Raw genomic sequence first — 12480 nt, 5'->3', positions numbered from 1 at the left:
GCCATATCTAATCAAGCAATGATCGATCATATCGCCGAAAGAAAGGCGATAATGCTAATATAATCATAAATCTTTTTAAACCCGATTAGGCAAAGAGAAAATTACATTAGTCTTACAGTATGTTTTCTTCTTATTCTAGACTAGAATATTAGAAATCACCTCGATATTTTCCTTCCTTTTTTCCTTAGATTTTATTTGCTTTTAATATGTCTAAAATATTTGATATAAATGTTGACATAATATAGGTAAATTGATATCTGAGAGTCTAGAGTTCTACATAGTATAAGTGGTAGGATGTTATGTTCTGTTATTAAATTTAAAGCCATAAAAGTCAGATTAAGGACTGGTATTTACAAAGGTTATATAAATTTACTGTTTCTAGTATATGTGCATATGTATGTGTATATGTCGTTATACATATATATGTTCTTAATATATTTTTGTACGATTAATGATGCTAGCAGACTTGGGATGGATGAGGGAGCACATTCCATCCATTTTAAACATCCGAAAGAAGTTAGAAAAGCAATTTTTTATATAAATTAATTGCGAAAAATATCAAAATCATTGTTTTCATTATTGTCGGTAAGAATATTGTCGCCGAATTTATTTTTACATATGTACTATGTATAAACAGAAGAGACTGTAGGAAAATGATTATAATACTCATTGGTCACAGAGTGGGGCTGACAGATCGAGATGATTTCTGGTCATGTCAAGAGAAAGGCACCAGGGAAACAGTGGAACATCTATTATCACGCACTAGCAAGAGAAAAGGCTTCAAACATTTTGAAGTTCCACGGTAAGTTGATATTGGAAGAGATATCGATAGTGAGGCCATAGAAATGCGCGTCATGCGCAGGCACTCTTAAGGATTACTACTTCTCATGAACTACTACGTAACGCATCCATTTTGGCACCGCTAAAGACTGATTTATGCGTGGCTCACGAGCGTACCAGACTAACTTAACCTAAACTATTAGGTTGACCGAAAAGAAACCGGTGATTTTTTCAAACATTTTTTTGAGTTTTAGTTTTTTTACCATCCCAAGACGTCGTATATGATCATGTATGGTTGATTGTGGTATATTTAACTTCTCTCCAATCTCACCCTCAGTTACATGACGATCCGATTCGATTAAAGCCTTGATGACGTCGTCATCAACTGCACTTGGCCGACCTGAACGGAATTTGACAAACCAACTTTGACACTGTGTTTCTTTTAAGGCTTTGTCACCATACACATCACGTAACTTTTTAGCAACCTGAGCTGCATTTTTTCCTTTACGGAAATAATAAAGTAAATATGGCGAAAATGCTCCTTTGTGGGCTCCAATTTGGGCAAATTGCCGCCAAACAAACAAATATAAATAAAATTACGCGCGATTTTTTTCTAAAGCAAGGTAAAAGTGCCAGCTGATATTTGACAAAAGCAAAAATGCAATAACAGAGTCATAAGCCGTTCAAACAATTGTCAACGCCGTTTGTATGCAAAATCACTGGTTTTTTTTCGGTCAACCTAATATTTTTACATAATCTAATGTACCGTTTAAATAATTTATAAATTGTAATAAAGAATTACAATGCACAAAAAATTCATAAAGTCACTATATACAATACGTGAACTTAGTATAATTTTAATTTATGTTATGGGTATATTTCTTACTACTCTTATTGTCTTCTTCTTCTTTATTGGTGTAGACCCAATTGGAGATTCCAAGTGTAGCCAGGTCCTTCTCCACTTGGTATTTCCAAAGCAGTGGAGGTATTCCTCTTCCACTGTTTCTCCTGACAGGTGCTGCGGCGAATACTGGCAGAGCTGCAGTGTCTTCATCCATTCGGACGACATGAATTAGCCACCGATGGCTCTTAATTCGCTGAACAATCTTAATGTCGTATAACTGTATCATCGTTCCATCCCTTGCGGTATTCGCTGTTGCAAATTCGCAAATAAATTTTCTTTAATAAATTATCTTTTCTATCGAAAACTCGAAACGTCGACTCATCAGATGTTGTTATCGTCCATGCCTCTGCACCATATAGCAGGACAGGAATAATGAGTGACTTGTAGAGTTTTGTTTTTGTTCGTCGAGAGAGGACTTTACTTATCAGTTGCCTACTCAGTTCGAGGTAGCACCTGTTGGCTAGTGTTATTCTGCGTTGGGTATCGACATTGTTGTTGGTGTTAATACCGGTTCCAAGATAGACGAAATTATCTACGACTTCGAAGTCTTATTGTCTTCCTTAGATTCAGATAAAGTCGATGTCCGATGCTAAATAGTTCCAGAAGGTTGCTAGGTCGCGTAAATCATCACATTAGTGTTTTTCTTTTTGGATAAACATAAATAGGTTTGCCAATCATCCACCAAAGCGGCGTGAGTTAGTTAAACATCTTTTTGTAGTGTACTTTAAGTTAATGGTTTTGGCTGAAAAATCAGATACAACTGATAAGTAAATGCTCAGTAGCCTATTAGCTTGCATTGAGTATCGGTAAACGGATTCAAAGGAGGAAATAAGGTGATATAGCTTATTTAGTAGCGGTCATTAAGCCGATATGACCACAACCCTTCTTTACTATGAGTCCTATTACCATAACGGAGATTTTCAAAGCAGAAATGACGGAAGTGGCATCACTGGTGGTAAATTTTGGCGTATTTGTCTATCCCTCACTAAATGAAGGTGTAAAATCCTACCCCTCTAAATTTTTTCGAGTTATAGGACTGAATGAAATTATCAAAGAGAAAGGGACAATGGACTAATCATTATTAGCTATTTACTCACTTATATTTTTGTAAAAATATACCAATTTAATTGTTTTCATAAGAGATTTAATGTCATTCAATTTGTGATTTATTCAGGGGTGTGGAATTTGATAGTTGTCGGAATCAGAATTGAAACCGATCAAAAAAAGTAGTAGGTGTCATGAATTCAGATATTATTGGTTTGATATTCGAAACATAATCTGTGTCGGTTTTGGGTGTCACGGAAACCAATTTTTTCGGTTTTGCTATCAGAAACAAAGCAAGAAGATATTCGCAAACAGATTTGAAATGTACGCTAAGAAATCAAGTTATTTTATTGCTACGAATTAATTTATCTTTATTTCTGTAGGGAAAACATAAGTATAAAACACGAAATGTCTTAATTATTGAGTTTTTAGAAAAAACCCGAATATTTAAAGATATTAGATTTACAAAACGTAATTTAACACACAAATGCGTCTTTATTCATTTGATAAATGTTATCTCTTAAATTCTTCCTTTAATTCGGAACTTATTAAAAACTTTAATAGGATTGCTTTCAAATGTATTAATTTGTAAGTTTTTTCACATTGGTAAACAGATGGTTCGAATATTGGTTTTACGTATGTTCGAAAGGACGAAAATCCAATCAAATTCTGTGACACCATTTAAAATCAGAATTGGTTTGCAATTCTGACAGCTAAGCAGTTCTGTCTTGGATTCCACAACAACCCTGATTAAAGCGATTTCATTCATCTTTTTTGTTTTATTTCTAATAAAAAAATATAAAAGATTATCTCTTTCAAAATTTTCTTGAAACGGTCGTTTGTGTATAAATTATTGTGTATGTTTATATGAGTGAAATCTATCAATGTTATAACTGGGCTTTATATTTAATTTTATAAAAGTCTATTACCATTTTCATTAACTAATTTTTCATATTTTTAATAAAATTTTAGCTTTCTTCTTTCATTTAAATATTTTGTATATCTCATTTCAGCAAACTAATCATGTGAAGTATTGTATTTAATCTGATGGAAATATCCTAAATACTGTGGGTTATAAAAAAGTACAGCACAATCAGCAATTTAGAGTACACAAGTTGCAAGTGTTTTGTCTGATTGAGCATTGTTGCAAACATGTCAGAAGACAACGCTTATAAGGATGGCGACATCGTTTGGGTGAAACTGGGCAACAACTGGTGGCCCGGTGAAGTCACCGATGTGCATCGTCAACCTGATGACCTTCTCAAACAACTAAAAAAGAAACCGTATTGCGTTGTAAAATTTTTCCAAGAAGATGCCTAGTCAGTATAATTATTCAAATTCAATTGTAAATAATGTTCCTAAATAACTGTATACTTATCTTGTTCGTATATTTTTAGTGAATATATAAAGAGTGCAAAACAAATATTTCCTTTCCAATGCAGCAAAAAAGATGAGTTTATTAAAAAGGGGACTGGTGAGTATACTAATTTGTTTTTAAAATTTCATTATGCACGAAATAATATAATCCGTTTTTTAAACAGCTTTATATAATGCCAAAAATAAATTTATGGAGAAGTTCCCCTCAGATGTGGAGACCGCTGAGCGTTTAACACGTAAAACTATTGATTCAGATTTGCTGATTATAAATGATCGTCCAGATAGCATTGTCAAGGCAATACTAGGACCGACTCTTACACGACGTAGTGACGATTATTACGACAATGAATACATACATAGCTCTACCAATGACTACAACAATAAACGCAGAAGTGGGGTAGGTTCTGAATATACCAACCACGTTATTTTAATTAGTTTAATTATTTCACTTCTAATGGAACGTAGTTACTTATTTCAGCAATTTCATATCATAATTTATTTTTATTAATGAACCTTCAGAAGAAGAAACGCTCCAACGACTATTTTTGAAATTATATTCAAAATACATTAAAATTTTTTCGAGTGAAGTTATAGTCAAAATATCTCTTATCTATATTTATTTATAGGTTTAAAGTCTAGTAAATGTATAAGTTGAAACTGAAATTCTGGTACTACTGACCATTTTAAATATCGCTCTTAAACTTTTTCATAATTAGCAGTTTTATTTTTTAAACTCTTTTTACTTGCATTTGAAGGATTCTGTAACAAAAATCCTCAACATTACACCGAAACGTACAACAACAACAACAAACATTTCTCCAGATAAAGGAAAATCAATAATTTCACCGCATAACACTTCAAGTTTCGTAACGAACTCTATCCCCAGCAGTGCAGAAACGAATTTTTATCGATGTAATTTGTGCGCTTTCTCTAGCCAAAGGCAAAATGTCATGATCTTACATCGACGGACACATAGCGGCACTGGCACGCCAACAACCGCACAGACGCCCTCAACGTCCAATGCACGCAAGGTACCTTCGGCTACTATAACTTCAGAAAACGAGTGTAAGAGCTATATATCTACGATGACTTGGAAGCTTCAATTACCTACAATATCCTCAAAATGCGAACGAAACTCTTTGAGCGAAGATGATGATCAAAAATACCCTGCAATACTCGACACCACCCCAATTCACATAGCAAAGTCCACAAAAAGTGAAATCTTGTCACCGGTGAATAGTCGAAGCGTTAGTGGCACTAAATACAAGCCTTATCTGCTGGCCGGAAGCGAAAGAGCAAGTCGGTCTGCTGCTGCAAGCACGTCGCGTGAGAAAGCAAGCATATCGTTGCGTATTGATGCCGATATAAAAGAAATTACTTTGCCCGACGGAATGCCGGTATCTTCCATAAAGGGAGAACTTAAATTAAGTATTGAAGACGATACCACCGATAACTCATCGTCACACACGACAGAGGACATATTGAGATCATGTAGTCCGCGAAAGCGCAACATTGATTCCGGTGAAGTTATGGATAACAAATCCACCGAGTTGAAAAGTACGGCTGAAGAAATACGCCTACGGCTACTGGCCGATTGGAGCGACGGTGAAAAAGAGGATGAGTTGGTTGACGGTGTTAAACTGAATTGCAGTCTGGAAACGCCTTCAAAGATAGAAACACCACAATTCAAATTAGATAAGTTAACAACAACCCCATCAACAGAAGTGAAAAGTGAAAACACTCCATTTGATTTGGCGACACCAGTATGCGCGACAATAAATAACTTTGGTGCACAAACTTCGAGTCAGACTCAACATCAAAATCGTATTAGAAACATACCGAAGAAGGATCGACGTGACGCGGTATTAAAAGAATTCATAAATGACTATACTGTAGAGTTGCCTACAGTGGTTGATAATATGGAGAATGTAAATTGTAATAGCAGCAGCAGCTCCGATTCAGTGGTTGTAGTTGGGGTTGTGCCGCCAAATTGTGGCGAAACTATTATTCTCGATGACAATACAGGCACGGATGGTGAAACAGAATTAACGGTTGGCAAAGATCGATTGAACAGAAATGAAGCATCGATAAATAATATGCAATCCAATTATATATCAAAAGATACAAATTCCGTTACGAGCGTAGTACAAGAAGAACACTTATCTGAGGAACATCTAAAAGAGTCGAATATTGAAGTGCCAGAGCCAACTAAATGCACTGATATATCGACTAACCAAAAGCAAGTGGATAGACTTGAAGATAAATATGAAGAAGAATTTCAGTCAGAGCAACAAGAAAACGCAGAAACGCGTGAACTTGAATTTGGGTCCACTGAGGAAAATGTACAAAAAAAATCGAGAGAAGAAATTAGACAAGATTTGAAGTCAGAAAGCGAAGATGTTAAGCAACCGAAACAAAAGTGTCGCGGAAAGGATAAAAGGCAAAATAATTCAAAGGAAGTTCTTAATGATAGTTCTGAAAATACAACAGCAAATAAATTGGTAGAGGAATTGCCAAACGTACAAACTGCTCATGAAAAAGTTGAAGAACTTATGTCAGCGTCACCACAACGCCTGAAAGAAGAAGAACAACCTCACACCAGCGCTCCCGCGAATCCACGGACCGATTGTTTCGATTTTCAAGAGGAAGAAGATGAGACTAGCAGCGACGCTTTAAAATCTATAGCCGATTTCAAAAAGAAATATCTGTCTCCGGAGAAAGGACAAGAAAAACATCAGACTGATAATTGCATATTGCCCGAAAGCGAACGACAACTTTCAACTGAGCAGAGGGATCAACAGTTGGCGGATGATATCGAAAAATTGCTTGAACAAACAACAGCACCCAAAATTTCTGATGAGGCATCTCTTGCGGACATTTCGCCAACACAGTCTTTCTGTAGTAGCAAGGAGGAGTTGCCAGTTAAAGGTTTACCGATTAAAGAACGAGGTAAACGTATATTCAAATCTCGTAATCGTTCAAGGATTGAAGAGCTGCCTACATCAGCAGCAGATAATTCGGAAATTGTTCTGTCAGGGCAAGCAATTGATGCTGCTGGGACAAAAATGGATGAAAATGGAACAGTGACAGTTACTGAGCAAATCCAACTCCAGGAAAAAAATATGTTTAGTGAGAAAGTTGAATCGGAAATAAAAGCAAATCAACAAAAACAATATGCTCCTATAGATGACGTCAATGAGTATGAGAATGAAAAGCAATCTTTGACAATTACAGCACCTGCTTTAGAAATGAGTGCTGTAAAAACGAATGATTTTCAAGTAATGGAACAAGATAAAGAGAATGAAGGAAATGTTGAAATCGTGCGGCTCGATTCCGTCGAGGAAACAACTATATTAAAAGTTAAAAATTTAAAAAATGGTTCATTCTCTACTCCTACTACGACGATGGAGGTCTTACATTGTGCAAGCTTGGAACAAAAGAAATCCGCTATTATAGAAACTAATGAAACACTTTTATGTCCAACAGACACAGAGATTTGCAATCATGATGATTTACAATTCTCAAAGCAAAATATTGAAAACACAGAACGAAAAAACGGATGTGAAACCGAAAATTTAGAGCCAATTATGGAGGACAATGTTAAAGAAACTGAACATTTTCCACCACATGAGAATATTGAAGATGAAGAGACACTAAAAGATCATTACAGTACTGCCGACAATACCGCAGATTTGGAGGATGTTCAAGAAAATTGCGATATACCCACGAGTGAGGACAGAACTACTACCGGGGAAGAAAGTTCGAAAGAGAAGTTTAAATCTAATGCTACACCCGAAAGAGAAATGATAAATGAAGATATTAGTAATGATTTAAATATTCTGCTACCCACAGCGACATTGTCTAATATACATAGTGAAATAAATTTGATGGATGCATGTACGGTTGAAAACAAAGAACAATCTGAAGTCACGGACATAGAGCAACAGTTAAATAATGATGATAAAGCGTTGGAACAAGAAACGGAGATTTCTTTGGCTGTAAATATAAAGAATAATATAGTGGAGGAACAACAACATGATGTCATGTTGTTAGGTGAAGAAGTGCTACAAAGCCGTCTCACTTCGCCAACTGATGATAACAGTTCAATTTGCATTTCTGAAACGGGTGCAGAGTTTGGATCGCCCACCTCAATGTTAGACGATGAGCGTTTGCCAACTTTGACTGACAGGCTGATGACACCCACCGAAGGGTTGGTAGAGACAACACCTTCACAAAACAAAGATGCAAAAACACTATTGGAACAAGAAATAAATATTGTAGGAGGAGATGAAGTAAACGATAGGCGAAACAAAAATATAGAATCAATAGACGAAGTGCTTGTACCCTTGGTTGGGAGCAAAGAAGTTTCAATAACTAAAAACCAGATAATATTAGGAGATGTAGTACAAGAGATAACACGTGAAAGTGAAATGAATGACAATGAAACACATACACATGTTGTGGAGAAATGCGATGGAAATGCTAAAGATGAAAACTCTGGACTCGTAGCAACAAGCGTACAAAAAAAGAACATGGAATCTGTATTGGAAAAAGAGGAGATTTCGAGTGAGGAAAAGGAGAATAACCGTGAAACAAACGATGGCAATGAGCAGGCTACAAGTGATGTGAATAGCTCTCTTATTGAACATGTGGAAATTTCCGAAAACAATAAAAATGATGAGTCAAATATATCAGAATATAATAATAGTGTAGTTGATACACCGCGTACTGAAACCGATGAAACTCATTTAAATCTTGTAGAAACTGAAACGCCTGAAATACAAAACCAAACAGAAATTGTTGTAGTGACGCGTGAAGTACCAGATGAGGCACAGCACAAAGAAACTGTAAAAGAAAAAGATATAGGAGATATTGTAAATAATGTTATTGAAGAACAAAATGAAGATAACGAAAATCCATCTAAGGAGGAAGACAACATTGTCGAAAATAAATTAATTGAAGATCAGTTGCAGATTGAAAACGGGGAAAACAACAAAAAACTAAGCACGGATGTTTTAAATAATGAAGTGTCTAATGAAGAATCAGCTAAAGTCATTGAGCACGCACAGCATGAGGAATCCGATGCAGATGACGATTTCATCGAGAGTCCACCTCATGAGCCCCTTTCCGGACATGAAGGGGAAGGTGATACAGAAACATTAGCGACAAAACCAAAATTATTTAATAAAACACATAAGTGGCGTGCAACATCGAATTCATCGGGCAACTCACCAAACTCATTTTCTGAATTTACCAAAGATACAACCAATAGAAAACGACATACCCGAGCGTCGAAACAACAACAAGAGAAATCGAATGATTTTATGAAAGAGCTAGATTTATCAGATTTAAATGACAAAGATAATACGACGATATGTCAAAACCAACGAAAATCAACGAAAGTTGCAAAACGAGCGCAAAAAGAAGCAGATACAAAAAATGATGACGTCGTTGTTGAAGCCAAAGCAGAAAAACAAGATGCTGTCGCCGATCAAATTGGAGTTAATCACCTGAATATAACAAGTCAACAACCACACAATGAAAATTCTGACCCCACATTGGTCGTTTTGTCTACCGATACATATGTTACTCCACAATTACCACAACCAGACGAGCAGGTTAATGAATTACCGACCGGCCAAGCTGCCATAAATCCCTTGCCTGCAGTAAAATCTGGATTTTCTCGCAAGCGACGTTGCGCGACAAAACCAACTCCTCGGCGTAATGCAGTCGCGGACAAAAACTACGCAATGGAAGAGAGCGATGTAAATAACGAAGAAGAGGGCATACAGCATCTGAAAAGTAGGAAATTGGAGAGCCCAAATATCACCAATACAAGAATTGAAACTATGGAAGTAGCCGAGGAGATAAAAACTACGCCAAATGAGATAAGTAACTACGAAGATGAAAATAAGGGTAATTATTCGAAGGAATTGGAGGGATCAGAAGAAATCGTCGAATGTAATGATAATGAATCAGCAGACTCTCTTATAATAGAGGATGACCAGTGCATAATTGAAGAAGTATACCTAAATGATACAGTGTCAGTGCAACAAATACCTATAGAGGAATCGCCAGATAATAGTACCACAAAAGATGAGAACACTTCAGAAACAACAGTCCCTGAGTTAAATTCGTTTCATCCTATTGATGTACCCAACGCAGTGGAGTATGTGAATTACTCTTCAATTGAAAATCAACAACCGATCGAAGAGGTAATAGTAGGAGCTACCAACATAGTGGAGGCAGCCACGGATCTTGACTCATTACGAAATATGGACGAGGGCTCAAATATTGCAAATGAGACGTTGAATAAGCGGCTGGAGTCTGCCATTAATCCACAACCTAAGGCAGATAACACATGGTGAGTGTATATGTATAAATACTTATGTAATAAGAAATGTCATATATAGGTATAAGGGCATCAACTACAAATCGTTTATAAACACTGATTTTTATTTTATTACTCATTTGCAATAACTGGAATATACAACATTTTAAACATTGTCCTTGTTGATTTTCTTACAGTATCAATATTTCTCCTATGGAGAAGGTTCGGATCAACGTAGATGTCGCTAATCCACTTTCCACACAAATAGCAAATATTTTAGCCACAAAATCTGCAACTGGTGCAACATTAACAGCAACAAAGCAAAGGAAGTCCAATCTCGAAGAATCTATACCATCATTTATAATCGAGCGACCAGGACAGGGGGTGGGTTCACATCAACAACAACAACATGCATCATCTTCCGGTTTAGAGTTTATTGGCGAGCAAGATGCTGTTGCACACGTTCAGCAAATGTGCCCCCAGGTTAAAATCACCCGAAAAGAAAAATTGATTGAAGTAGCGTCAACAGCTACCGTGGTAGAACAGGAACAAGCTGGAGCACCTTCCAATGCTATGTTCGACATCAGCAATATGCCTATAGTGCTTGGTAATGAACATTTTATGTCAGCACAGGGTGATATGCAAATTGTATTGACGTCATCCGCAGAAACAGAACAGCATTTAGGCTCAGACGGCCCGCAGATTTTACAACAACAAATTATTCAACCTGCATACAGAACTACACAGCAAGTTTCTCAGCAACGGCAACGCAAACGATCCACAAGTCAACAGCAGCAACAAACGAGCACGGTGGGAGGTAATAAACACGGTATAATTATAATTAAGGCGGCGCCGAGTGATTTGATAATACAACAGACACCTTCAGTTCAAGTGACCCAATCGCAATCGCCGTCGGTTGCCGGTGGTGTCACACAACAATTCTCTGCATCATCCACCGACACAATGACCACATATAATCTCGGTTCCGGTGTCACCTTGCGTCCAATAGCTGAACCGAAACAAAAACAACAGCAGCGCCAACAACAGCAACTTCAGCAGCATCAGCAGAAGCAACAACAGACTGGCAACAAGACAAAACCTGCGGCGTCTTCATCAACCGGTGGCCGCAAACACGCTGGCAATACAATAACATTGCCCAGCAGTATTACGGTGAAGCATCGTCAACAAAAAATTACGGAGGATCAAACAAATGTAGTAGGCAGCGCAGTAGCAGCTAATGAGCAACAATCGCAACTAACTCCGTCGACAAATGTTAAAGGTCAGAAGCGTAATCATCCAACGAACTCAAGACGCTCACAAACTCAGTCGCAGATGGTTCAGCAACGTCGATTAACTGCTACGGCGAGCAATTTGGGGGAACTTCAGCAAAAAGATCAACAACTTTCTACTAGTGACGATTGCGCGTCGCTAAATAGACGATTAAGTCACTCGGAAGGACATGCGCCACCACCCGCAAAAATATCCCGAAGCACCGCTACTGGCTCATCTACATTCGACAACCACAACGAGCCAACATTTGCTGCAACCGCAGAACAACAACTTTTACAACTGCAGCAGCAGCAATTACAACAACATGCAGTACAATCTCCGACGACGACGCAGCCACCGCCACTACATCCGCTGCACAATCGCAAACAACGTCATTCATCGCAACACAATCGACGATTGAGCACAAAAGCCGAGTTGTCAGCACAAATGTGCTTGCAAGAACAAGCCCAGCAGCAGCAGCAGCAACGATTACAGTCAACGCAGATGGTATTGTTGGATCAACAGCAGCAACAGGGTTTTGAAGAGCAACAACAAGAGCAGCACATGACTGCAGTTCATATAGCAGAGTTAGCGTCGGAATCGCCGTCAGCTGAAATTATTCCAGCGGAATTTGAAGCGATACAAATGCAAGAGCAAGTGCCTGAGGTCTACACCGAAGAGATTTTAGCTGAAGAATTTGAAGCGAATGAGGTAAGTCAAACATTAAGATGTGCTTTACATTGTATTTGCATGTATTTTAGTATAATTAAGTTAC

General features: G+C 37.4%; 1 protein-coding gene across 1 annotated transcript in view; it reads left to right on the top strand.

Annotated features, from left to right (window-relative positions):
- The window catches only part of LOC126759389 (uncharacterized), a 71259-nt gene that overhangs the window by 52358 nt on the left and 6421 nt on the right, over positions 1-12480 (top strand). Inside the window, exons 3-7 of the mRNA XM_050474137.1 lie at positions 3742-4047; positions 4126-4202; positions 4270-4502; positions 4861-10469; positions 10634-12416. Coding sequence (XP_050330094.1) covers positions 3881-4047; positions 4126-4202; positions 4270-4502; positions 4861-10469; positions 10634-12416 — 7869 coding nt within the window. The 5' untranslated portion in view covers positions 3742-3880. The remainder of the gene's footprint in view (positions 1-3741; positions 4048-4125; positions 4203-4269; positions 4503-4860; positions 10470-10633; positions 12417-12480) is intronic.

Source organism: Bactrocera neohumeralis, chromosome 5, assembly GCF_024586455.1.
Source record: "Bactrocera neohumeralis isolate Rockhampton chromosome 5, APGP_CSIRO_Bneo_wtdbg2-racon-allhic-juicebox.fasta_v2, whole genome shotgun sequence".
In the NCBI taxonomy this organism is placed as follows: Eukaryota; Metazoa; Arthropoda; class Insecta; order Diptera; family Tephritidae; genus Bactrocera; species Bactrocera neohumeralis.
The sequence above is the reverse complement of the archived record's forward strand: the minus strand, read 5'-3'. Positions and strand labels throughout refer to the sequence as shown.